This window comes from Pseudopipra pipra, chromosome 3 (genome assembly GCF_036250125.1).
Source record: "Pseudopipra pipra isolate bDixPip1 chromosome 3, bDixPip1.hap1, whole genome shotgun sequence".
NCBI classification, from domain to species: domain Eukaryota; kingdom Metazoa; phylum Chordata; class Aves; order Passeriformes; family Pipridae; genus Pseudopipra; species Pseudopipra pipra.
Window position 1 is genome coordinate 91965806 of NC_087551.1, and position 27766 is coordinate 91993571.

Here is a 27766-nt window from a genome sequence, read left to right on the forward strand (position 1 = left end):
TCCCAGCAGAAATTCCTTTATTTAATAACTAACACCTAGATACAATTCACAGAATGCAGTATCACTACGAAATATGAATCACAATAATACTTTTTGCATGCATAATGGAGGAAATGTACTTTTTCCATTAAGCATGTAATTCATCTCTAATGAAGAGAGCCTGTAAAATCACAGAAGCAACACAATAGCCACTAAATATCTTGCTGTCTTTCAGAGTAACTCACATACTTACCCTCAGTTTGAAATATGTTCTACATATTTGTTTGTGAGTGTCAGTGTGTCTAAGCACATATATGAGTTGGAATTCTAGTGTCTCAATATAAGATAATTAGAAAACAAAAAGCTTCTAAGAACGAGATTTTTTTGTGGTTGACTAAAGTTTAGTTAAATCTGTATTTAAATGGCGCTCTTCAAATTTTGTAACATGGAGGCTTCAGCATTGCATCACTGTTTTTTGAAGTCAGACTGAAAACCAGCACAAGGTTCATGCCATAAGTACATTTCCTACATAAAGAAATGTTTTTACCCAACACTGATGAGAACATATTCTCAACAGTATTTTCAGTTTTTTACTTCACAGTTTTAAGATGAAGAATATGAATATACCACTTTAAAATACCTATATGTTGGGAGGTGAGTTAAGTGTTGCAAATTGCTGGACTGCCATTTTAAGTAACAAAATAACTGCATTTTTCTGTTTCTGTATTTTTGTCCAAATGTTGATTTAGTAATGACAAAACATTTGACTGCAAAACAAGAACAATTTTTTTTGGTTTATGCAGATGACAAAGACAGGGAAAATGCATATTTTAATAATTGTTAAAAATTTCTAAACCTCTCCCCAGCAGAACTGCACACTTAAGATTTTGCTCTCACACTAAGCATTTCACAAGCTACCAAAGTAAGAAGCAAAAATCGCATTGAAGAGTAGAGATCCCTGCTTTTCTGATCACATAAATTTCTAGCCCTAGATCAGTCATCTGTCATAGTCAAAACTGGAGCTGAATTACATTTAGTGATAATTCAAACAAAATTAAAATTAATCACATTCAAAATAAAATTAATTAATCAGATGCTATTATAACAAGACAATACATGTGCTACTCATTGATAACAGTGGAATAAGAAATGCCAGTGCATTATCCTGTGCTCACCAGAACCAGATTGTTACCAAGATTTGACAAAGACCACTCACTGGTAACAAATAGAAGCTTAAATCTAGCCAAACAACTCAGCTACAGAGAGAAGTCCAGAGCCCATAGCCAGGAAGTGGGATCCAGAATGGTGTGTTAGGGACCATGACTCCCAGTACAGTGCAAGGGGAGAATAAGGCACTTCGGGTCTTTCCTAGAGGCAACAAATAGGAAACACAGATAATGAGATGGGTCATAGCTTCTCTCTTGAGAAGCAGGCACTTCAGCCCCAGGCAAGTGGCTCTCTCCACTGGGCATTCAGACCACAAAATGCTTTCTAAACTTACTGTATTAAACGTGGCAAACCTCATTTCTTTTAGAAGCATATTGGAGGAGAAATTAAAACCAGTTCCAGCAACAACATTCTGGGGTCAAAGCAGTAGTCCAGATAGTCATTTTAGATCTGAAAGGGGTTGTAATCCTGATCTTCTCCTAGCCCCCAAGTGCTCCACCATCGAATTACAGGCAGCCTACCTGTGACTGCTGCCTTACAAATACCACATCAGGTACTTGGTGTCTGGGATCCTAGTGTACAAACCTATCACATATGTGCTCTTTATCAGCTCTCTAAAATGTTTTTGACTTGATTTTTTTTCTTTCTTCCAGATGAGTTGAGATCAGAAGGGTAGGCTTCAAAGACTGCCACTGCTGATGCAGTATTTATACCACTGCCATGTGCATCTAAAAATATAGGAAATGTGCAGCTCAGGACAGATCTGTGAATCTACGCAAATAAGAGAGAGCACACTTCTACCTTTTTTTTTCTTTTGGCTTGTGAAAGGTTTTATATGAGCTAATAAATATAAAAATATTTTGTATTCCTAACTACAAAATTCTGTAATTTATAGTAGTTTTTCTAATATATATTTTATTATCACATCTGTACAGGCTGGCTTTCAAGAATAGCCTTAAAAAGCATAAGCAACAGAGTAGTTCATCTGTGACTTTTATAATGGGCCATAAATGTTTCAGAAGAATGGTCTGGCAAGAGACTTCTTGACTCATATTTTGTTCTGCAGGCTCTGAAAACAAAGAATGTGCATGTATTCAACAATAAACTGTACAGCTTTTGTTTTGAACTTTGGCTTAATTGAAATCAGTGGCAAAATTCCCCTCTTTTTATGATGAACACTGTGGTAAAAAATAATTTGCTTCATTGTTATTAATGCACTGTTCTTTCTTCCATCCTCTGTATTCTTTAAATCTGAGTTTTATTTATATGCTGATATTCCTGTAACTGCAAACCTAAAGAGGAAGTCTCTGTTCCCATATATTCTTGATTTGCCTTCTGCATTTTTCTACGTGATTCCTCTTTGATCTGCCTCTGAATTTAATAATGAAATTTGACTCAATATCCCTTCCACTATATATAGCTCCTGCTACATCATGTTCTGTTACCTATCATCTGACAGTGTAATTCTTGAAATCTGGCCATTTAATTTGGTCCAAGAAAATGTATCATTTAAGAAAAGGCCATATTCATTTAACTAAGTGAATGCACATTTCTGTTTTCTTACCAAGCATTGGTGTGTGGGCAGTTTCTCATATGGGGCAGGGGGTGGGAGGGGAGGATGGTGGGGATGATGGGTGTTGTTCACAGAATCCTATCAGCAAAAATGGCATTTGGCAAGAATATTAACTACAATAGCAGCATTCATGGTTTGGTTTCTAAATACATTATAATCCTAAATATTCTCATTTCCTTTTTGCATTACTGCTGCCTGCTATGGGGCTAGGAAGGTAGCCTCACAGAATTTCTGAATTCAGATTTCACCTTCCCCTACCATGGGACAGGAAATGAAACCTCCTAAAGCCTGGGATCTCTGCATGAATGGAGGGCATTGTAGATACGCATCGTATTTCACTCTTCCCTGCTGACACCCACAATGTCAGTTCTTTCCATCACTGGGACTGTTTTTAAAGACAAACGCAGTGTCTACCTCTTAACCAAGTCAAAACATTTTATTTTCTGCTTTTCCAATTTCCTAGAACCCGTGATTAATATCCCTATCAAATTACCTGATGTTGAGGAGAGTCAACAGGACTATTCCTAATATGAGAGCTATGCAGGAGGAGTAGGCAATAATGTAGACTGTTTCACCTAAAAGTAAAAAACAGAAAACAGACATTAAGTGTTTACTTTCTCAGTAATAAGAATCAGATTTGAGATCTGAACTAGAATGCATACATATGTAAGCTAAAATAGCTATCAATTTTGACATAAGTAATTAAAAGGAGGGAAAACACCTAAAATGGTATGTCAATGGTAGGAATAACTCTTCCTTCGCCAGTTGGTACAAAGCAATTTTCAGACTTCTTTTAGTAAATACCAGCTCCAATAGCACTTCACAGGTGTAGCACTACCTTTTACTCTGCTCCAGGGCAACAGCTTGTTACTCTGATTTGTGTTTTAGAGTATTCTCCCTATTCATTTTAAAATGTTAATTTTTTCCTGTGTATCAGAGCAGACCTGGCTCCTGCTTGCCTTCTAGCCTTCTTTTCCTTTTTCACATATTACAATAATTACACTGTACAGCAATACTTGATCTAGAATCAAATTAATGTAAAATGGGATTTAGATTTAAACTGTGTTTCTGGGCCCCATTCCCATGCAGTTTCCTCTTTCTCTTAGGCTTCTCACCAAAAAGTCACTTAGGTGGCTTATGTGCTAAAAATTCCAGCTGTTGAAAAACTGGGAGCTGTTTCAACTTTTGTTTTCCAAATGAGGAGAAACTTATTTTTCCTGAAGGAATGAATCCATCAGTTTTGATCAAATATTCTGAAGGAAATATTTCAGTTGAGAGTGTAATGGAAGCCCTGGACATGGTATGGAGAGGTGTGGAGGTTAGATGACTTGACAGGAGGGCATAAATGCAGAGCCGCAAACATAAACCACGAGACCTTCCTCTGACTTTCCTGTTGCACTGATTCTGTCATGTTTATACAATCAAATAAGTTTTATTTACATAGAAACTCAAATGCAGAGAGCCTTAGCTGCTCCACCTTACATAGCTGGTGAAACATTCACTGAAGAAGAAATGGATTCCTGGCCTCATCACTGGGCCACTTATCTGGGCTGTGAGAAGGCCAAATTCTGGTCTCTGAATAAGTTCTCAGTTATTATATGTCTTGTGTGTTGTTTGTGCATATGCACCCACAAACCCTAAATGAGACGTTTCTGTATACACTACATAAATGCAGCGGATGTAGCATACAGTGTAATACAAACACAGGCTGTTCGGATGCTGGAGCAGCTCCAGTAAGAGAGTGAATATTTATTCTACAGCAGGGCAAGCAAGGAGTTGAACAGGGGGTTGGATTTGCCTGGCTTTTATGGTACGATGGTGCTCTTTCTCAAAAAACTACCCCGAATTCAAGTTTTCCAATACAACAAAAATTAAAGCAATGATTGAACCATCACAAGTTGCACAGAATGAACATACCACTTAGTCCAGCAACCTACTGAAAGATATTTAACATGGTGAATTTTTGAAAAAAGAGGTGTGAGGTCCATTTTTGTCTCAGAGCAGGATTGCTAAAAACATATATTAAAAACCAGATCAGCAGATGGCCCACCTCTCAAGTTACAACATTTCTTTAAGATAATGAGTTTTTGCAAAAGAGTAATTTGTAGGCATTTTTTTCAGTTTCTGAATCTTAATTTTGCACATAGTCATTTTTAAAACCTTTTTACAAGTGCAGGAGCAGTTGTAGGAATAACAGTTTCCTGCTTTTTTGAAGTGGAAGTGAATTTCACACACATTTTAGGCAAAAAGAAGTTTTTAAAGTACATCACTTACCACAATGCTAGGAAAATTGTTACACCTTACAAGTTTTTAGGAATAACAGCCATGGGTAGTTAAAAATGGGCTAATAAATTGTCACTGAAACATTGTGATATTTCTCTTAAAAATTTGTAGGAGGTGTTTCATTTTGATTAAAAAAGCACTCTTAAATGATCAAATTAAATAAAATTTTTCTATTTTTTTGTCAAAATCTTAAAAAATGCTGTGGTTTTGGTGAATTGCTGGTAAAAGAGATGTTGATAAAGTTCTGTTGGGAACAAAAGAAGGATGTTAGTGATGAGATCATGCTAGAAACCATGTATTTTCTCAGAGCTGCAGAGAAGGAAGGAAATTTGTGAGGCCAGGAGAAGGCAAAACTTTGTGGCTGAAAAGCTAATTCTGCATTTTATATATTCTTTGTGGTTAAACTACTGGTATGTATGGAACAATTAGTGGGATTACACTCTATTGTAAATCTACCTGCTTCTGTATACACAGTGCATATTCATCAAACCATCATGCCAGCTTGTGTTCAGACGTTTCTTGGCTACCCACAGCTTGTCACAGGCGTTTTTCTACATTTAAAAAACAGTCAGATGGACAATGTTTCATACCTTACAAATTAAAGTCACTGGAGCTGAACTAATCTCAGTTCCCACAGCAGCTGGTATAATTATAGATAAACCCTGCCAATTACTTGTTTATCTAGATACTCAGCACAGCACAACTCCTCAGCAGAAAATATATAACACTACAATTTATGACAAAATGAGATTAATTTCAACAGTCTTGGGTCAAGCCCAATTTTATTGTATCTCACAAGAACAGGATAAACGTTCTGTATTTCTTGCTTTCTCTTCCATAAAAAACCCCTAACTTAGCTCCAAAGCTCTGTGCTGATGATTGTCAATGCTTATCTTCACACACTTTAATTTTTCAAATTAAAGTGTAGGAAGCAATCTTTTAAATTATGTGGATCTGTAAAATCGTGGAGATAATTTTCATGGGATAAAGTCAAAACCAGGCTGAAAATGCATAATTAGCTATGCAATATCTTTGAAGTTTGGAGAAATTTTGATTTATCAGGGTTTTTTCCAAAAATGGAATGATTTTTGGATATTGTTTCCAAAATGGCATAAAATTCTGGCCCCACCTAAGCTTACAGCAAAAGTCTCCTTAACTTTTACATGGTCATGACTCTGACCATATCACATCTTGTTAAGAGAGTTTTATCAGCCCACAGATGACTGTGTTGGCCTGTTCTCCCCTGAGAATGGGAATGTGTTTAGATCCAGTCAAGATTTTTACAGAATCCTGGTATAATTTTTTTACACCAAAAGCTGGAATAATATTTTTTCAACTACTGCAGTTCTATTTATTTGCAAATATATTTGGATATATGTATATATGTTCAGACTTATCGTTTATTATGAAAGACTCCTTTTATTAAAGCAGTCTTATCCAATGAGATGATTCACAATGCTGCTGAGTAGAATGGAGAAATCTGTTTTTTTGAACAGTAAGCTATTTTTTGAAGAAAAAAATTAAGAAAAAGCTGAAGAAATATTGAGTTTTCTTCTGAGCATGGTCATCTGTAGATGGTCATTCATTTCAACTGGTGAAAGAGTTTCTTGTATCTTTCAGTGACAAACTAAGTAAAGGCTTCTTCTGATATTTTATTGTAGTGACATCAGCAGATTGCATCTCCTGCTTTCCAAGCAGAAAATAGCCAAGAAGCAAATAACTTCAAAAGCCGTCACACACACAAAAGGCCACATTTGACAATTTAACTGTTTTGCCTCTGCACCCTGAGATTCTTCTTGGGATTTGAGTTCATTAAAGATAAATATTTTGTGAAGATGATAACTCCCTTTGCAACCTGAGTAATGCACATTTACTAGCAAATTTACTAGGATACTGGTTTAGTTTTTTGGCTGTGGGATTTATGAAACAATTTGCAATGTGGTTTTTATCATCAGGTAGATATCCTGAATCAAATTGTTCTCCTTGCCTGGCTTCCTATGAGACTTTTATGGCTTAGAGAGTCCCCATCTAGTACATGACAGCTCCAATAGAAGGAATATTTTATTGTATAGTTTAGGCTGGTCAGCGTTCTTTTTATTTTTCTAAGGCCATCCAAAGTTCTGTTAAGACTTCAAGGAAAGGTTTTTGGAAAGTATTCAGACTTCAGTGGGAACAGAATTAACTGGGTGCAGGCTGCTTTTTTTGCAAATATTTATCTGAATCCCTGAGGGAAATGTATAATATATTTTACCCACTGAAAGGGTCTGCAGTTAGAACTAGTCCCAGTGGTTAAATATCTTGCATTTTGCATTTTCTTACTTAGAGCAGGATGTCTCGTATTATGACTTGCATTATTTGACCACTAGAGTCTCTGTCCAGCAAGAGATTCATGCTCCCTCTGTACTTGGCCAAAAGAAGTCCATGCTTCCAGAAAATGCAGTCCGAAAATATTGGATTAATCTTCTTTTGAGGGTCCCTGACTTTCTTCTCTGGCTACACAGAGCACTTGGATGACATGCATAATTCTTAAGTAGTTTTAATGCCAACACTATGGCCAAATGCTTAATTATTCATTATTATTATATACAGGTCTCAGGAATCCCATTCCCTTAGTCTATTATTATACTTCCCAGGTTGCCCACTTCAGCAATAGTTGAAGGATGGAGAGGATAGAAGTCCCTTCATTTTGTACTACATCCAGAGACTGAATTATTTTTTTCACTGTTTAAAGTGTACTGTATGACCCGTTCTGGAAACTAATTTTTAGTAATGTCTGGAGTATTGCAATCTGTCTTCCACAAAGTAGAACAGGTCATTCTCATTAGAGTTGATATTTGTGCATTAAGCTCTTTAGTGTTCTCACTCTGTAACTGGGTCCCTCAAAAGAAAATATAAAATAATATTATTTCAACAATGAGAAAATTTATATATTAATTCAGTATCCTTTAACTTTATGTTGCTTAATTGCTTACTGTAAATGCAGTGAAATAAAAGCAGATATAGCTCTTCAGCCCATGGGATATTGTGATCCACAATTGTGTGTCCTTCTTTAGTATGAGAAGGTAAAGTCTGATGAAGCATAACACAAGCCCCTTTTCAGACCACTTACTGCAGGTTCCTAATTTTGTTGTTGTAACTACTACAAAAAGTCAAGAGAGATAAAAGTAGTTATGACATCAAAGCTAATAATTTGTATTACACATTACGACTACTACTCTCTAATGACTGTACAGAGAGTCAGGCTCTGGAAGGTTTAATAGCTTAATTTTCCCCAATTATAATATAGCGATCGTGAGACATCTATTTCAAAAGCACTTATCAGAGAAATTGGTTCAGTCTCATTAACTTTATTTTGTGGTTATATAAGCTAAGCCAAACAAGTAGGGAGCTATCCAGGTTGAACAGGACAGGAAGAGGTCGAGCTCGCTTGCCTGAACCCACCCAAGGGACCCAACCTTTAGTCTTTCCTATCATACATGAGGGATATTTCAAGAGTACTTCTATGGAAATTATGGAGTGACTTGCCCAAACTCACCACTAATTGCAGAAGAATGGAGCTGTGCTCCAGAAGGCTTCTTCCCTGGCATTTCTGTATTTACCCAGCCAAAACCATTCTTCTGAATGGAAATTTGACCTGAATATTGGAAAGAAATTACCCATTCAAAATATTGCTTAAAAAAAATAATTTAGGTGACTATTGCAGTTTGATATTTTGATAACCACCACAGAATTTGTAAAGGGAGTTTTAAAAAATACTGTTTACTGATACTCGATGAACAAGTTGAATGAGTGCATAACAGTTTTTCCTTTCCCATCTCAGTTAAACCTCCCATGTAATTTGTCTTACGGGGGACAAGCACACTTTGAAAATATTCTCTGCCACAAAACAGCTTAAGTTCTCTTTTCACATAAACTATTTTAAAAATAGGCCCACCAGAAGAATTGGGCCCATCAAACCAGTATAAAAGTGATGAGAAATGGGTTGTACTTAGAAGTAATTTCCAAACCACAGAGTTTATTCTCCGAGTTGACAGACATCAATAAATTTTTTCACAAAGGCCTATTCTCGTAGTGGGCATAATTTCATGAATGTATCTGAAAATATGCATCTTCTGTTGAAATGAAAAATAGAGGGTTTACCTAAGTAGAACAGTTTACAGAGCAGGAGGCTAAACCATACAAGACTGTGCATGGTCACTCACATGAACTCTAAACTGAGAAATTTTTATTCCCTTTAGGAATAAAAACAATATAAGAAAGGCTCACATTTTCAGCCTGGAACATTGTCCAAATAAAAATAGATAAACCTACCTGCAATTTATTTTTTTTCTGTGAGATCCAAAAGTACAACCCAGAGTTAAAATATTTTGGAAGCTTCAATTTTAGCTTTCTCTCACTGACATTTTTGCCTATTCCTATTGTGACACCAATCCTACATTGGCACTGATCCACACTGCGCTTCTGCCTCATAAAGCAGCCAGTCACAATTCTTGCCTTTTACTGAGTCTGCAGCAAATGTAATCCTGTAAGCACAGCCCTGAGAGCATCTGCTCCTAGCAAAGGCAGTGCCATACAAGAGTAGGAAGATGAGATGGTGTAAACACCACTTGTGGGTCTGTTCACACCAGTTCTAGAGGTAAAGATCCCTTTTCCTAGCCCTGGGTATTTCCCTATTCAGAAAGACTTCAGTGTTAAAAATCACTGCCACTGTAAGAGTGAAAGTCATGCAAAGTTCACGCTCAGGCCAGATGAATGAGTTAGCAGACGGGGATGGGTGGGCTCTGCAACAGAGTAGTCACTCCATGTCTCTGAGCTGCCTTGCAGATAATGGCATTAAAATTGTGCCTTATAATAAAACCCACAGTCATCACCATCATCAGTTTAGCTGCATTACAACTAGACATCTAGAAGAAAAAAGCAGCAAGATTCACAATAACCTGCAAGTGTAGAGTAGGTACTGATCCTTTACTCAGCCCAAGGTCCTGTTTCCCTAAACGAGTTTTGTTTAACTACCAGGAAATTGTTACACCCCATGAGCATGTAAACTTCTGTTCTTCAATCTCAATTAGGTTAGGGAAGTTTCAATCACAAAATAACCTCAAACCATTTTATCCTGAGGCTGCTTCAGGGAATGGCAAAGCTCATGAGCAATTATTTGATTATTCCGACATGAGGATCATATTTTTTGTTTTGTAGGTAAAGAAATAACTAATACAACAATGTCTTCACTCATTTGGACCATTAAATTCAGCTGTAAAGCAAACAAACAAGTAACATTCAAAAGCAAAATCACTGCCAGTAGTCTCAAATCTAAGTGTGTCCCCTGCTTTTTCAGGGGAGTTGTTATATGATTTTTAATATTTTCTCAGATCCTGAGTTTGAGTAATGATTAACTAAATCAAGGGCAGTGTTTCAGCAACTTTATCATAATTTCTGGATAGACTTTGAGAGACAAGAAAGAAAATTACACTCTTAGCAGTGGTAACATTTTGGTCACTAGAATTAAAAAAGCAGCTAATTCCTTCAATGAAATGAATGCATACAATTAATATGTTTTCAAAAGGCAGTCCATCAGATAGAACTATGAAAAAGCTATTGCTTTTCATTGTAATATTTCGAGATAGTTACCTCTCAAGCTAGTTTGAGAATATATATAATTACATGTAGAAGATGACTGGCATAGGGTATGATGCACTAACAGGTAATATATCCTAAGAGGATTTATATAGCAAAATAGCTAGTGTAATAGATCAGAGATCTGAGAGGAGGATATTCTGATCTTTGATCTGGTCAATGGACCAGACAATCTGGATGTAGCTGGAGCATTGCAGAGGTGACAGATGAACCCTCAGGTTCAGTTTTAAGCTGCAGGAATCCAGGAAAACCACCCTGTGATGCAGAACCACACCATGATGTGACCCATGACACTATGAGTGGGGACAAACAGGAGCTTTGCTTTAAAGGCACACTCCTGATTCAGACTAAAACATTAATATTTTTTCCCAATGCCATTTATTGCATTAGCAATTCTCTCTTAACTAAAGACTTGGCAAGGACCTTTATATTTAACAAAAATAAGTAGCTGATTTATTTAGCACATAAAAGGTGATACTGGTTCTGAGAAAGTGCATGCATTTCATCTGAGTTAAGGGCAGTGTTTTTAAAGCAGACCAAATCCTAAAGCCTCCATTCCTATATAAAGTCCTATTTAAATAATTGAAGTATTTTCTGTGGAATGAAGTCTATTGCTAAATAAGCGTAAGGTAGACTAATATTTAGTCTCCAAGAAGAAAAGAAAGAAAACCAACATCCTGCCTCATATTATTTGTAAAAAACAGTGTACCAAAATACAACACTAAGCCAATGACAGGAAGGCTTTGGACTTTTTTAAAAAAAAGCCGCAGCTATAAATCTTGCTGAAATCTGTGGTATCAAAGATATAGTAAAGATCTGGTGAAAGCCAGCATCTTAATACTCTTTAATTATTCTTAGAGGTTTTATGTGTTACTCACGTAACTCACTGAAGCAGGATTTGCTGTGAAGCATGTGATGGAAGAGCTTGCACAAAGACTGCTCCACGGGAGGCAGATTCTGGCAGGTACACTCCACGTGCAGCATTGTGCCCCAGTTGCTAATGTAGGCTGCTTTGCAATCAGCATTTGCAGAACAGGGCATGTCATCCTTGATTAAAGTTTCAAGACAAGCTTCATCATCATAGCATTTTTTTGTCACATGTCTCCAACACTTTGACCGAAAAGATGTGTATTTTTTCCTGGTGGGAAAAAAAAAAAAAAAAAGAAGTATACAATGACACTGTAAAAACTGTGATTTCAAGAAAAGACATTTAAGGATCACCACTAAAATAGAGTGTATTTCCAAGTTAACACTTAAGCCTTCAAAAATTGCAATATTCAGTGATAGCTAGCCTAATTTCTGCTCTGATTTTGAGAAAAAGCAACTGCTCTTCTAATCAGCACCTGTGGAGATTTCCCCAGCAAAACATAGTGTGAATTCCAACAGTCTCTGATACTCAGAAAAAATGCCGATAGAGGAATCAGACCAGTCATCACAATGAAACCACACTAGGTGCTGTTCTCGTGGATCAGTTTGTTGGGCAGTGTGAAGGAAGAATGAACACTCAACTTATTTTACATTAAATAATCTACGTTCTTTGTCAACCCCTTGTCCCCCTGAATGCTAACAAAATACAAAATGTCCAAGGCTCAGGAAAGTGTAAAGTAATTCAACTGAACTTAAAGATTAACTGATAGCGGAGATAAATTACAAGAAATAACTTGTTTCCCAGATCAATAATTTTCAGTTTATTTGCTCTTAGGATGGAATAAAATTGGCCTTTAATGCATTGTATATGACAATAGAAAACATCTATTATTAATTAAGAAATCTGTAGATTTCTTAGCACTTAGCACTTACATTAAATGTTAGGGGATGATAAAGGTAAATTCTTGTATATTGTACATTAAGATATTATTTTTCCTTAATCAAAAAATTAGGTTATTAATTTGCTGTTGATATTGTGTAATGGCTATAAGGAAGTCACATGGAAAAGCATGAACTGTTACAATACTGGCTAAGAAATTTCTGTAAATATTTTCATTACACAAGCAAAGTTTTCAAAGCAGATGCCACCTCTGTTCTAAGGAATTATTTTTATTCATCTCCTGATTTATAGATATGCCTAGCCATAATTAATAGACTAATTTCTCATTATATGCACTTATTGTCAGTGCCAGGAAACATTAATGTTCCCAAAATTATGGGGACTTCAGATATTTTCAATTATGATATTACATGTTTACACAGGTACAGGCATACATTTGTAGCCCAATTCTTTTGACATAAAAAGAGGTAATTCCCACTGACATCAACCTAAATAATCTGTACAAAACCAAAATCATCTTTTGGCCTCCTGGTATGCTGACTGAAGGTTAATTTGAGCACAGCTTTGAGCTAAAATTCAGGTCTAATTCACAAGGGAACTGGTAACTAAACTGAAAATTGAAGTGGGCCAACTGACCATCCACAAATGGTGGCAATTAAGTAGAACTACAAATATGGGCAAATCCTGTTGCATGTTTTTTAAACATAAAATAAAATCCTGAAAGGGCATTATTCTTCATAAGTTTAGCGGTCTGTGCATGTTTCAGGCCAACTTTTTGCAAGAATCGGTATGCTGGAGACAAAGGGAGTAAGACAAAAGTTTTCTGAACAGGCCAAGTTGGCTGTATGGCTGTTGGGTACAAAGGGTCAGACTCTGCGCTTGAAAAGGTAATTAACCAAACAAGCTTTCATCTGGTCTGCTGCACCACTTGGGCAAACTGCTAGAGAGCAAAGGGGCAGATGGGCAGGTGTTATCTGAAGAAAGTGGTAATGAAAATATGCAACAGTATTGTTTGTCCAGCAGAAATGGTGTTATGTGTCATGATACAGGAGGAAGAAAAACCATCACCAGATTCCAGACCTTTCTGAAAATTAATCTTTTCAGTTAACTTGTGAAATTACTTCTGGAATTACTACAGTTGATGCAAACATCTGTGAAGATGTCAAACACAGCAGATTCAGTGCAGAAAATAATTTTGTTATGGATGAGATATATAGCATATATATATATAAACAATTTGACCAAATCATTATTCAAAAGCACCTTACTGTACAAAATACTTCTACTACTAACCTGCACAATTCATTCTCTTCACACATATGGATTACATTCAGGCACGTTGGGGCTTGAACTGCAGTAACTGCACAGGGCTTGCCATGGAGAAGTTCTTTGGCTCTGTGGCAGGATTCATCATGCTGGATACAATCACAAAATATCATCATTTGAGCAACTTCAAAAGGCATGTTTTGATAGAAGAACCTTAGGGCTGCTTGACATTCTTCCATGTTGCACTTCTTATTTACTGAGCAAACTTTAAGGTACAGGGACAACTGTTTGTTACATACTTCATCTTCAACGCACTCCCTGTTCACATCCAAACAGGTTCTATTTGTTGTGTACACTAAAAAGAATAACAGTTTTAAAATGAAATCACAAGAAAATTTTTCTCAAGTGATGACCGGTAGTCACCCTGTCTGCAACATTCCCAGTAAAAACAAGTCTGACTCCCAAAAATTCTGATCCAGCTCTTCAGCAATGCTTCTTTTAAGCCTATTGTGTAATCTTCATACTTCTCTTTTCCACTGCTTGGCCCTCATAAGCAACCCTCCTGAAACTGCTGAGATCTCCATTGTTATGCTAGGCTATGTAATAAGTAATGAAGAAGAGAATATAAACGGCATTTTTGTGCTTTCAAAGTTAGTTTAGATATTTCTAGACTGCACTGTAAACCTTCCAAAAATATCGAAAAAATTCTGCCCCTAAAATGTTTATGGGATAAGATTTTCCTCTGTAAATTTAACAGGATCATGATTATTACCCGGCATTTTTGAGTTCTTATCTACTCAGTGGCTTAACTAAAAATATGTTGAATCTGTTGACTCCCTGCTCACTCATCTGAATGAAAAGTTTTAGTTTCAGTCTCGAGGTACATTGTACACTATCTGAAAATAGAACTAAAATGATTTATTAGGATTCATAAGTAAATTCAGACTTACCTTGTTTTGAGAGAGCAGATAAACCCCATTGTAATTTGGTTTCCATACTAATATTGTCTAGAAGAAAAAGACACAGATACAGGCATAAGTGATAAATTATGTCTCAGCTTAGCTTTTTAACTTTAAAGTATTGGCTGTCTTGCTTGCATAGTGCCAGTAGTAAAAATGAACAAGAATAAAACAAATTAGTTTCACTGAGTAGAACCCGTTAACAAATTCTAAACCCTCTATTACATATATTCATAAGTTCTGGGATCAAAGCACAGTTTATTAAAGGCTGCTGATAACATTCTTTATATAATTATAGGACCTGTGAACTCAAGAAGAGTTTTTTAGAGCTTACTGCATTATAAAGTCAGATTTCTTGTGAATAAATAAAAGCCAGAGGCCTTAATGGGTTCATCAGTGGACTAGTTTTCAAGTTGAACCAGCTGCTTGTCATGACCTAAAGTCAAGGCAAGCCGACAATTTTTGCTATTAGAAAATTATTGTTAATGGTCTTATACTGTTTCTAGTCATAAAGAAAAGCTAAAATGGACTGATTTGGATCAGGTTGTATCAAATTAACATATTGAAGGACAGAAGTATTTGCACCCAGGCTATCATTTTTCTATCATATTGTGAGTTCATTTATAAACAGGCCTTTTAAAATGAACTCATTTTCAATGTTAAAGTGCAAATGATTAAGAAAACCTTTTTTACTGACTGTGGACACTACTGTTACGTATGAAAGTATTCAGACTGCTGGAATAACACTAACCTGTGTCAGTGACCAGATTCTTCTCATCATCAACATCAGCATTATAGTCATCATCATCACTGTCGTCATCATGTCCACTGGGTGCTGAAGCTTGGCTCTCTTGAGAGTATTGTAAACAACGGTTGTTAAATATTCCCTTCCATATTTTAATGCATCTCATCTGAAGTGGCTCTGAGCACTTGCACTGTCCCAGCACTGTTTTCATCAGTTCTTTCCATGCTGACAAACACTCCTGGTTGACCATTGGAAACCTGCACTTTGCTGCATCTGCCTGGCATGCTCTCTGGAAGCTCCTGTACAGGCCAAAGCAGGAAGGGTCCTCTCGACAGCGTTGTTTTGCAGTACGGCAATCATTCTCCAATTCTTCTGAGTGCCTTTCGTCTTTGGGGTTTCTGTGCTGCCGAAAACTCAGTTCAGTGTCTGATCTTGAGAAAGACTCCAAATATTCTGTACAAATAGGTACAAACAGAGATATAAATCAAATGGAAGATGGACCATCATCACAGGTCAGCACAAAACACAGGAAAAGGATAATTGTCTTAATGCAATACAATGAATGAAACAGCCCTAGTTTCATTCTGAGCTGTAGGTAAACACAGAATAATTTCAGTCTTGCAGACTAATGAATCTTCCTCATGCTTACTGTGAGCTGTTATGTGTATAGTACAGTCCCCTTTAACAATTCAGCTGCAAAACAGTAGTAAAAGAAATCTTCACTAAAATTACTGCATATAAAGGGATACATTTCACATAATTTTAACCACCTACAGATTGGACATATCATGGATTATCATCTTAATCCAATGCATAATTTGTAAAGAGAAAATCACAATGCCAACAGATGGTTCATTCATTACCTGAAATGACTGTTAGACAGGGAGAATTACTCATGAAAGTACCTACCAACACCATATGCTATCCTTTGTAGGTAAACTCAACACTAGTGTAACTCCATATGAACTTTTTTCTATGCTAGTGAGAAATGTCATCTCAATCAGCAAAAAAAATATAAAATTCTTCATTTTGCTGGAAGCAAAAGCAACTGCTCCAATGACATCAATGTCAGGTTTTAGATATGCATCCTTCTTGTTTGGGGAAAGGAGTAACAGATCAGGATGTTATTTCCCCTGCAATAAAGCCATATATTCTACTACTATTTGATGTATGCTGTTTGATGCCAGTAGGGAGTAATGGATCAGTGCCATGAATCAACTTTCCAGACTCTCATTCACTGACTGATTTTAGCTCTCTTGTGTCAGCTTTGCTAATCATTATGCCAGGAGATACTGGGTCACAAACTGCAATTTCTTCGTCCACTGAGTAATTCTCAATTACAGACAGGCTTTCTGAAGGGATAAGAGTTCTCAGAATAATAAAATGAACTGAGAGGAGCTGGGCCCATTGATTACAACAGGAATTTTAAAAGATGCATTTTACATATTATGTACAGCTTTACGAAGGTGGTGACCATATTTCCTACATCCAGTAACCTCTCCCAGATGTAGTAAAGGTGCTCCTGCAACACAATGTGACACAACTGCACCACTGTGCATCCCCATTTCCTCACACTCCCCTTCATAAGGTGGCTGGATCTGTCTGTCTATATATAACCTAAATCCAGTGGTGCTCAAACCTCCTTGGGCAATGAGTAGCCCTCAACACACATTGTGTTTTCACTCTTGCTTTCCAGTGGATTGAGCAAGAGCCTTAGAAACTATGTGAATTTATCACATACATTTTATTGGTTTTGTTTATTTTAAAGCAGATATGGCATTTCTTTCATATGGAGTGTGAATATCATAGAAAAGACAAAACTAATTTGGCAGAGGAATTCTCAGATTTGAGAAATATGTAAAGAAATTTGAATCCAGTTAAAATGGACTCAGTTTGGTCTTCCTAATTAAAACTGTGTTTAGTTACCTTTATTAATGCTGCACTGTTTCCCAAGTAAAGTTGTGATGCTACAGATATTGTCTGTAGTGCAGATACAGTTTTTAAATTCTGGGTAATCATCAGCCCGGACCTGGATGATTCTATTACATCCAACAGTGTCTTCTGCCTTGCACTTATTACCTAGAACTCACCATTAAAATTATAATGTTGTTAATGTTTATGAGCGCTTAAGTGATATGTTTATATAAAATAATTCAATTGAAGCACAAAAATAACATGCTTTGCCAACAGAAGATGGCTTGCACTTAATTTTGTTTGAAAACCTGTCATAATTTACAAATTTTAAATAATATTCAGAGTAATATAATAAAGTCACGAGTACAATATTCCCTTCTTTTATTTCATCTGACCCATTGCCAGAATATCTGTTCTCATTTACAAGGTACATAAAACCTTTAATGCATACCTTTTATTCTAAATAGATGAGGCACAGAGACCAAACTGAAAAGGTGCAAAGGAGTGGAGGGGCACATCCTGAACTGAGGCCCTGAGAGACTGATCTTGGTCCTGTGTAGAAATGAGGTGCCTGGTATAGGGATAGGAATTCACAGTGCAGGCTAAGGCACTGCCACGTAACAGAGTGTGAGGGAGAGGACACAGATGGCAGACCTAGTCCTGTGATAATGGTGATGCTAACCCCAGGCTGAGGAGATGTCAGCACTAAGTCAGATTTTCTAACTCATATCAGGATAGCATGAGCCTACAAGTGCCATTTGGATATACCCTTGGACAGTTACTCTACAGAACCACTTCATTGTCTGAGAATGATAACAAATTTAAATTAGTCCAAGAATACTCTGACTTTTAGAGTTTTTTTATAATAAAAATAAAGGAGAAGTTAACATAAAAAAATATGCAGAAGCCCTAGCTTACCAGCCCAGTTTTAAGCCCATTGCTTGTGTGTGCACTTGGACTCAATGACAAAGACACTCACCCAGGCTGTCAGGTCATATTTTCCTTGTATGTGTAACAAAGAGCATAGACTAGTTTGTGTACAAAGGTAAATCAATCAACTCTCCACTTTATGAGCTAAAAGTTTTTCAAAGTATTTTATTATTTATTATTAAGAAAGTTACACATTACTTAAGAATGTTACATAAGAAGCAGTTTAACACCATTTAAGAAAGTTTTATTTTGTTAAAGCCATGAGCTACCTTGTCAAAACAGGTAAGCAGGTACCCAAACCAGCACATTTGCTCTCTTCACCTCATAGATAGTGTCTCGCAATATGTCAGACAAAGAGTACGTGGCTCATGAGATCCAACCAGATCCCAGGGCAGCATGAGGATCAGTTTTAATCTACCGAGCACTTTGGCTATTTTCTCTGCCCTGTGAACGCTGCTGTCTGGCTTCCTGCCTTGCTGCTTCCCCACTAGCCTGGAGCAGCAGAGACTGTGCACTCCAGTAAAACTGAAAAGTGAGAAGCTATGTGTCACTACCACCATGGGCAAGATTTAATGTGATTAGAGTTTTAACATCATTTATATGTTGCTGTCACAAATAGCAGTGGAAAGCAATCTAGGCAAAGTTCTGGAAGAGGAAACTGCATTTTGCCTGCGCCCGAAGAAATGAGAATCATCTATTCCACAACGCACGTCCACATCCTGCCACCCCTTTTTCAAACCGTGTCTGCACTGCCCTTTCTTCAGGTGCTGTTGCTAAGGAGGGTTTGGGGGCGTATCAAAAAATGCACTGCTACAGGGGAATGTCACAGGTCAGCAAGAGCTGCAGTTCTCAGTCTCTGTTCCCACTTCACCCCTTGTATTAGCAAAGGAGGTGGTGACGGTGCCTGGGCTTGCCTGTATCTCTTCAGCTGCATCTTCAACTTGCCTCCTGCATTTTCAGAAGTAGAGCATGACCCTGACCCTTAGACCTCACACTTTCAGTAGCCAAGGAGATCAGAAGGTCTACTGAAGGTCATGGATATAAAATACTCCCTGACCAAGAAACTAGGGTGGAAATAATATGGTGACATGGAGGCTCAAGAAGGTGGGCAGATATTCTCCTCTATGTTTTATCAAGTGAGTAAGGGATAATAGAAGAATTTCAGGAGAATGAATTTCATGGGTAGAAAAAGAACAACAAAGATCAGGAGGGGCTTGACTTTTTTCTTCAAGATCCCGAGGACACTTCAAGGGTGGAGGTGAATAGAGGTAGAAGAATAAAACCCACAAAACCCAGTATATCTTATACAGCACCCCAACCTCACTTAGCTCACCTGTGTTCATGACACTAACATGTCATGGTCAGAAGTCAGACACAGGGCTGTGTTCAGAATGGCCCCATGTGCTGTGAGCTGAGTCACAGCAGCTGACAACCAAGGTGAGGGCAAGGTTGTGGGGCTGTGAACATACAAACGGCACAGACAGAATCAGGAAGCACATCAGATTTATGGGGTTCCCTTGCCTGACTTCTTGAAAATTGTGTAGAAATAACCTATTATCAGTATTGGTCTGTGTGTACACTGTATTGATTCAGCTGTGATGAACAGCAGAAAATATTTTATTGCTGGTTTTCAATTATTGCTGTTTTACCAGTGATTAGTTCTAGGTAATATATTTTATCTTACACATATGCTTCCAAGGCATTTCCAAAAAAAATGCCCACTTAACCTAATATTTGGCAACCATTACCCATAATTAGATTCATTTATAAGTACATAATTGATGTACACGGGACCACAAATAGAAGCATGACAGAGTAGAAGCTGACACTTCCAGAGTGATAATCTCTGTTCTTGCATAGTCAGCTTTTCAGTTGTCTCAGTGGGAACTGCAGTTGAAGACTGCAGAGTAAAGTCCTCAGTTTTCCCCTCTAGCACTGGTGAGACCACAGTCTAGACCTCCAGAGATCCCTTCCAACCTCAATATTCTGTTATTGTAAGAAAATTGAACTCACCCAAATCTAATTCAAAATGAGATTCCTTAAAATTTAAGTGATCTGAGGTTTTTTCTTTGAACACAGATGTTTTCAGTTCAGAAAAATTAAGAAAATTTATACTCCTCATTAAATCAGAGCTCAGAAATATTTATTTTTTTTCAGTGAAATAACAGAAGAAAAAAAGAACCCTAAACCAATAAACAAACCAAAAAAGCCCAAAAGGGAGAAGAAGGGTAGGACTCAGAGGACTATAAGCTGAGACTCTGGAAATGCTGTTGTAGTAGTAGGGAAACAGCAATCGAAAGTTTGACAGGAAAAGGAGTGACTTAGGCAGTCATCTGGAGAGTGTTCCCAGACATGCTCTGAAGAGCAAAAGATAGAGGTCTTGATAATCACACAATTAACTTTGAGGTTACAGTCTGAGGGACTGAGTTACTGAACTCATACCACAGAGCAGGAGTGTAATTATCATTTGTAATTAGGTTTTGCATAAAGAAACTAACAAAACAAATATTTGCCCCATTGGCTATTACCTTCAAGTAACACATTGGTGCTCAGAACTGAAGGACCTTTTCCATTCCTACAGTTCATCCATGAAGTTTTGAGACTTGCAAATGACAGACAGTATAATGTTACTCTTACTAATAATGCTGCTGGTAGATTTTCTATCTCTGTTTCTGTGGGCTCTCCAGGAGGTCTGACTGACTCAATTTACATGCTCTGGGATCATGGTACCTAATAAGCACATTTAGTATAATTTGTCCTAGACCCAACACAATACCTGAGTGCTCTGCGATGCTGGAGAGTCCTTGCCAAAGCTATTATCCTAAAGAAACATACAGATGCAAAACCAAACAAGCAATCACAAGAAGAATTTATTTCTGCATGGTTTCTCTGGCGGAGTTACAAATACCTTTAATATCAATGAATAAGTATATAGGATGATAAGTAAGATAAACAGTATATTATGGGACAATGCAGTACATCAGAAGGGGAGATCACAGAAGTAATTATGCCGGTCCACTTCATCTGGTTGCAGGGTATAATCATTAATAGGCTACAGCACAAAACCTGATCTTTATGTCAAGTAGTCTTGGTGCTACTGACTTTGTCAATGATGTGAGAGAAGCAAGTACAACTTCTTGTCATTTGGGGAAGAGGTCTGGTTCTAGAGAGCTCATCTTTTAGTCTACCTGAGCCTGAAAGTACTGCATATTCCAATACTACTTTTTTTTTTTTCCAAACAGCCATCATATCTTTTGAAACTGTTTCACTTCACATAAAATATTTAAGAGCTCAATAGAACCTGGACTGAAACTAATTTTCTTTGGGGACTGCTGTAACTGTTATCATGTCTTTTTCATTTAGTCCATCTATTCTTAAAAGTATTCAGATACTTTTATCTGCAAAGCAGATAAGTATCTGGAAAAAGACACACTAAGAAGGACCTCTCAGAGAATTTTCTGTTTTAATTATTTTAAATATTGCCTTGGGACATTTGGGCCATCAAATCTATGCAACAAATCAGACAGACAGAGACATTCAGGTAGATTACACTACAGGTGAATGTTTCAGCAATGGCTTATTGACCACGAAGCCAAGCAACTTCTGCTGCCTGGTTTCCCTCACAAACAAATGTGGGATCAGGTCGTGACATCAAGACAGACAGAGGGGCATTCTCACTGTCAACTCTGCTGCAGCTGAGGCTCAGAACAGACATTCCCGGTTCTGTTCAAATAATGTCATTATAAGCAGAAGGGAGGTTTCCATGGAGATACAGATGCCTCTACATCCTGCCCATGACAGGTGAATTCAGTCAGAAAAGAGTCCCTGGCCCTTATCATTTCCTAGTGCTGATGTAGCAGTGTAGCAGCAAATCAAGGCCCTTGACATTAACAGTCAAAAAAGGTGTCATTACTAGCTTGGTCTAATGACACTATCAGACTATAGTGCAACAGCACCTGGAAGATGAACACTTAAAATTTAACAGCAAGGTCTTTGACGGATTTAAAGGAAGAGAGAGGTGGTAAATGATAGCCAAGAATTGTTCAAGAAGATAATAGGCCTTTGGAGAAAGGAACAGTTTCATCTGAACAACCACAGAGATTAAGATGAGTTTCAGGTCAAACTTATAATACCTGGTCTTTCCCTACTTAAAACAGTTTGTTTGGAAATAAAGCATCAGATATTGGAAGTGCAATAAACAGAGAAAGAGACTGATTTTCTGCCCTCATTTCTGCGAGAATCTGTTTAACAATTCGAGGAGGCTTAACCGTGTCATAACCTGCACTTTATCATACTATCACCCCCTGCAAGTGAATTACTGTGACACATAGGTACTATCCATTGAAGAATTACAGTGTGCCTTCCTAAAACACAACTTCCTTTGAGGCTTTCTTTATTTGATTATTTTCTTATTCTAGTGCAATATTTAAGAATTTAAGTAACTACTATATTGTTTTGGGTATTGTGTGAGATTATAGAATCACAGAACAGTTTAGGTTGGAAAGGACCTTAAAGATTATCTCGTCCCAACCTGCCTGCCACGGGCAGGGATACCTGCCACTAGATCAGGTTACTCAAAGCCCCATCCACCCTGGCCTTGAACACCTCCAGGGAGGGGGCAGATCAACTCTTCTAAATTACGTAAAACAAAGTTGGAACTTTTTTCCAGCTGCACACTGGCTTTGTTTAACTGGATCCCATAAGAGTATAAGTTCTGCTGAATTCAGACTTCTTGACTTGGTTCAGACTCTGACTTTGTTCATAGTCCAGAAATTTCATTTATCACCTTACTGAAAGGACAATATGACTGTTACTAAAAATAGCATTGGCTATTGTCAACGATTTCAGAAGTTGTCTGTCTGTTGTCGTAATTTTCTCTTTGAAATCTCATTGATTCATTCAGTTACCACAGCAATACTTGATAAACTATGAATATGTAGGATACAACAACTCAAAATAAAGATGGGTACACCACAAAGAATTACCTGAAATATTACAGGCATCTTCAACAACATTCCAGACACTCTCACATCCATTTGCAGCATTTATACACTGCTCCCTCAAATGCAGACAGTCAGCAGCCTGGACAGTAGATATACATGTGAAATGCATGAACAAAACTGTGAAAACAGAATACAGTGTTATATAGTTAATACAGTAGATATTGTACTGACCTTTTCCTTTACACCTTTTCCCTTTTTATAGATTACAAAAATATAATTTACTGTAGTTTATCTATAGATTCAAGTTTTCTGTCAAGTTACTTTTTAACAGAAGAAATCTTTTCCTCAGTTTTGCAACTGGAAAATTAAATTTAAATTTCTGAATTGTAGTATGGCATATTTTGAATTGTTTTACCCCAGTATTATAACATCAACCATAGCTATATATGACATCAGTGCACAGACATATAAAAATTACTGCAGTTCTAAGATCCCTAATAAATTAGAGAAAGAAAAACAGTATAAAATTCAGAGGAAACGGCATTTTATTTGCATGAAATCTCACCAAGCTAGATTATACTGGAATTCCTATGAATAAACTATGTGAAAGATTTGACAGGTACACAATTGTTAGACAATAAATGCAACTTTGTTTTATAATAGAGTACTCTTCACTCTCTTTGGTTTTACTTCACAGATTCATTATTTCTTGAAAGCACCACCCCCCAGTTTATGTCTTTATCTGCTTCCCTGAGGGCACTGAGCCTGTTAATTGCATAAAAAAGTTCTGAAACTGAGGACTGATATGGAGGTTTCAAGGTAAAAATTTTTAAAGTATCACCACCTGTGACTTATCAGTAGAAAATTAAATTGCCCTGCTAAGAAAAGAAAAATCATCTGGGGTTTCATCAACATTCCCATGGTAACACAACTTCTAAATTGTAACCACATGTCTTTATTTTCTATAAAACTAAGTTTCAGACACTGATTTCAGGCTTTATCAAACTAGCTGCTGAACACCTGATGCGAGTGTTTTCCTTAGTTGTTGAAGGACACAGCATCTTCTAGACCAAGTATCCTTTCCCCCCCCTCATGTTTACGTAAATTCATATGGAATTTGAGTAGTTTCCAGCAGTGTTTAATCCCTTAAACATCATGTGCAAGAGGCATGAAATATTCCTTCAAGACTTGTCCAGACCCTACCGGGAGAAATTAAATTTTTCCAATGATGCATTTTAGAGTAAGAAATTACGTATAAAATATTCATCTAAATAATCTTAAAGAGCCAGTACTGTTTAGAGGTGGTGACATCCCTTCTGGAAATGATATTTACCAGTGATATAATAGTGCTGCTGTAGGGAACACTTTCTGGATGCATGTTGATAAATATAAAACAACATTTAATACTACAGGTACAACAGCATCTAGTGTCCCTACGAGCCAAAGAAGAGGCCATATGTGCTTATTATAGCCGGTGCTAATCCTTCCTCAGTTGTGCATATTCCTGCCAGTTCTCAGATCTATGCAAGACTGTTGATGATTTCAGTGACTTCCAGCCTGAAATACTCTTTTAGGCTGCGTCTGTACTGTCAACCTTGAAAACGGATTGATAGAAACAGCTCCTGCCTCTTGACATTGAGGAAGGGGCAGCTGGCCCATCCATAGGAACAATTTCGGCTGATTAAGACAACATTTTAGTTCTGCGACTGTCTCCAAAAGGTCTAACTGTGAAATTACTCGCTATTTATTCAGACAACAGAAGAAAAAACGTTGTCAAATACTTAACGGGTGAAAATGACTCTCTATATAAGACAATACAAAATTACAAATGCAGGAACTTATTAAGAAAAGGTACTTCACTGGATGATCATTTGCCTGTTTTGTAGGTACTGACATAACAGAAGATTTACGCATCTGATTAGGATTTGCAGCACAAAGACTCTGTGCTGCCTTCCTCCTGTTCCAACAGCTTTCGAGGAGCAGTGGCTGAAAACGGATACTCAAAGTAGGACTGACTGAGCAGCCAACGAGCAGCACCTGCTCCTTTTTAAGGATTATTTCAGACTGCTGCTTATTTCAAACCCACCTGGAAACTGTGCCCACAAAAACAAGGATATGCTTTTGCAAAATAAAGAGCTGAGTAGCGTAATCGATGATTGAAAGCAATTCAGCCTAAGAAAGGGCTTCGCTAGGTCTAATGATATATTATGGATGTGTCATTTGTTTCCTTAGCAATACGGAGGGGTACACTGCCAGAGGTAAACATGAAACACTGTCCTATATGATTTTAGAATCCAGTGCACTATAGCTTATATAATTGCTTAAATTTACAGTTACTACTTTAGTCATTCACTTTTGTTATTTACTCTAGTGTTTGGAATACTGACTGTTTCCTGCTTAAAAGAGTTCAGGGCATCTTAGTAGCTAAAACTTTTATAGGGACCCATTTTGACAAGAAGACACATATATTTAAATTTCTACAGATGCCTGTATTTTTATGCAAGTGACTATTGATTCATTGTGTAGGTGTAAAATTCCATGTTCTGTAGAATTTGGTGTCTAAAGTGAAAAGGGGAGGAAAAAAAGAACATTTTAGCACCTGCATTTTGCAGATTGGGAACTGAGGAATGGAGGAATTACATTTCCCAATTCTGAGACTGCAGAATTATTCTCTGGCAGGTAATATTGAATAACATCAAACAAAGCTGTGGTTTCTATCCAATGGCAAGACCAACAAGATAGCTAGCTCCAAAGGAGAATGGCAAACTATAGCTGAATATACTTTGAATATAGTTGAAAAGCACTAAAGGACAATTTTACTGTAACAAGAGCTCGGGAAGAACTACATACAAAATATTTTTGACAGTGGAATACAAGTTTACAATAGTGGGGTTTGGAGAAGAGGGAGAATAACAGAAATAAATAAATAAATAAACAACAACAACAAAAACCCCACCAGAAATAAAAATATACTTTTCTCATTGTATTCTCTTCTACCAAATCCTTCTGTCCCAGCTTTGTTGATTTTTCCTGTTTCTCCACTCAAACCCAAAGCAAGTGTCAGCAGCCCTCTATGTAGCAGTGCCAGCATCCAGCACTCTCCAGTCAGCAAACAAGTGGCTGTTTACTCAGACAAGGCGTCCCATCCGTGGGTCTCCTCACCGGTTCGGCTCCTCACCGCCGCCCTGCCGTGCCTTACCTCACCCCTGCTGCAGAGGTGCTCCCCGGGGCCGGGCTGCCGGACCCTGCCCAAGCCGGTGCGAATCCCGACAGGTCTCTGGGAGGCTCACCGGGAGCAGGAGAGGGGATAGACCCGAAAGGGGAAGCCACAGAGAGGAGCTATGGGGAGGCTCGGGTCCCGGCGGGGCTGGGGTCCCTCCCGCCCCCCGCACTTACCGAGGCCGAGGAGCGCGGCCATGGCCGGCCGGGCCGTGCAGCCCCGCAGGTCGCGCCAGCGGCAGGTGCGGGAGCGGCGCCGCCCCTTCAGCCCCGGCCGGGCCCAGCGCCCCGCCCGCCCCGCCACACCGCGCCTCGCACCCCGCCCGCCGCCGCTGGGCTGGGTGCATCCCGCTCAGATAGGGGATTTTGGTGTTTTCCGCGGGATCTGGCACTCCGTCCGCGTTCAGCTCTCACTTGATTTCGAGAGAAACTAACAGAGCAAGTCTTTGACTGCTGCCTGTAAGGTCTTTAGAAAATGCCTGTTGCTGTGTCCGATCATCTGCTGCAAGCACTTTTCAACACGTTTTAGAAGGGAATTTGTTTGTTTGCATCTCAGGTGTGGAATAGGACCGTGATCTGTTAAGGAGAAAGAAGACCTGTGGAACATGTTAAGACTCAGACCAGGGGAACAACTAACCAGCTGTTAGCCTAGATCCAGACTGGATTGTGAGTCTGGATCTAGACTGGATTGTGAGTCTGGATCTAGACTGGATTGTGAGTCTAACTTCAGGAGTTTCACTAAAATACATCAAAAACAGTTTGCCATACAAAAGTCAGTAGCTGACTTGGTACTTAATAAAAAATAAATCAACCATAATGCATGCAATCATACACCTGCTGGCTTCAGTGTGTGCTCTTTGCTTTTACACTGAAAGGAGGGGGAAACAACAGATCTCTATTGATTTCTCCATGCTACTCATGAATCTTATTTTCACTACAGAATACTTTTAACTGGATTTGGTCCTTGAATGCTTAAAACAAAAAGCCATAATGGAACTTTCAGGTTATCTGTCAAAGAGATGTAGTGGTTGAAATCCTGTGCCTATTGACAAACCCAAGTCCAGATTTTGTTTATTTTTTGTTTAGCTCAGGAAAATTCAATCTTGCATATAATCTTATTTCTAACACGATTTTTAGCTTATTTATTTGATTGCATTATTTATTTAAACTCCTAGTGACAAAATTGCTAAATATTTGTTTGTTTTTAAATCGTATTCAATAAATATTACTTCACCCAGTATATCCAACAGCCACAGAAAAACCTGTAGAAGTAGAAGGAACGATCAGAGAGATGAATATAATTTTAGCTGCGAGACAAATTTTCAATTTGAGAGCTACCTTGGTCTTGGCCTTCAACCATAATAACATGCAGTAGTATGTTATCAT

The 27766-nt window shown here is 37.8% G+C and overlaps 2 protein-coding genes and 1 long non-coding RNA gene across 6 annotated transcripts in view; 2 read left to right on the forward strand and 1 right to left on the reverse strand.

The window, feature by feature from the left end:
* HMGCLL1 (3-hydroxy-3-methylglutaryl-CoA lyase like 1) overlaps positions 1-2026 on the forward strand; it is a 75429-nt gene extending 73403 nt beyond the window's left edge. Inside the window, exon 9 of the mRNA XM_064650320.1 lies at positions 1800-2026. Within this exon, the coding sequence (XP_064506390.1) occupies positions 1800-1808 (9 nt within the window). The 3' untranslated portion in view covers positions 1809-2026. The remainder of the gene's footprint in view (positions 1-1799) is intronic.
* GFRAL (GDNF family receptor alpha like) lies at positions 1-26646 on the reverse strand. 4 transcript variants are annotated; one of them, XM_064650315.1, is made up of 9 exons: positions 26558-26645; positions 23204-23338; positions 15381-15827; positions 14621-14677; positions 13698-14025; positions 11515-11774; positions 8538-8636; positions 3213-3294; positions 1-1347 (listed from the first exon to the last, which is right to left on the reverse strand). In XM_064650315.1, exons 1-9 carry the CDS (start codon positions 26577-26579, stop codon positions 1290-1292), a joined length of 1488 nt encoding a protein of 495 aa, XP_064506385.1. In that variant the 5' UTR covers positions 26580-26645; the 3' UTR covers positions 1-1289. The 4 variants fall into 4 exon arrangements, with proteins under 4 accessions (XP_064506385.1, XP_064506387.1, XP_064506386.1 ...); XM_064650314.1 differs by lacking the exon at positions 1-1347 and adding an exon at positions 2066-2215 and having other exon boundaries at positions 26558-26646; XM_064650317.1 differs by lacking the exon at positions 8538-8636.
* LOC135412005 (uncharacterized) lies at positions 23508-25310 on the forward strand. Its single transcript, XR_010429455.1, has 2 exons — positions 23508-23980; positions 25048-25310. It is a non-coding gene; the product is annotated as an uncharacterized LOC135412005 (long non-coding RNA).
* Positions 26647-27766: the final 1120 nt, after the last annotated feature.

Excerpts from the sequence above, each read along its gene's own strand:
- GFRAL (XM_064650314.1), bottom strand. The coding sequence starts at position 26,579 with ATGGCCGCGCTCCTCGGCCTCG. Across the intron at positions 15,828-23,203 it reads AGATGCCTGTAATATTTCAG|AATATTTGGAGTCTTTCTCA; the intron begins GTAATTCTTTGT and ends CTATTTGTACAG. Across the intron at positions 3,295-8,537 it reads CCATTCTTCTGCAATTAGTG|GTGAAACAGTCTACATTATT; the intron begins GTGAGTTTGGGC and ends TTTTACTTTTAG.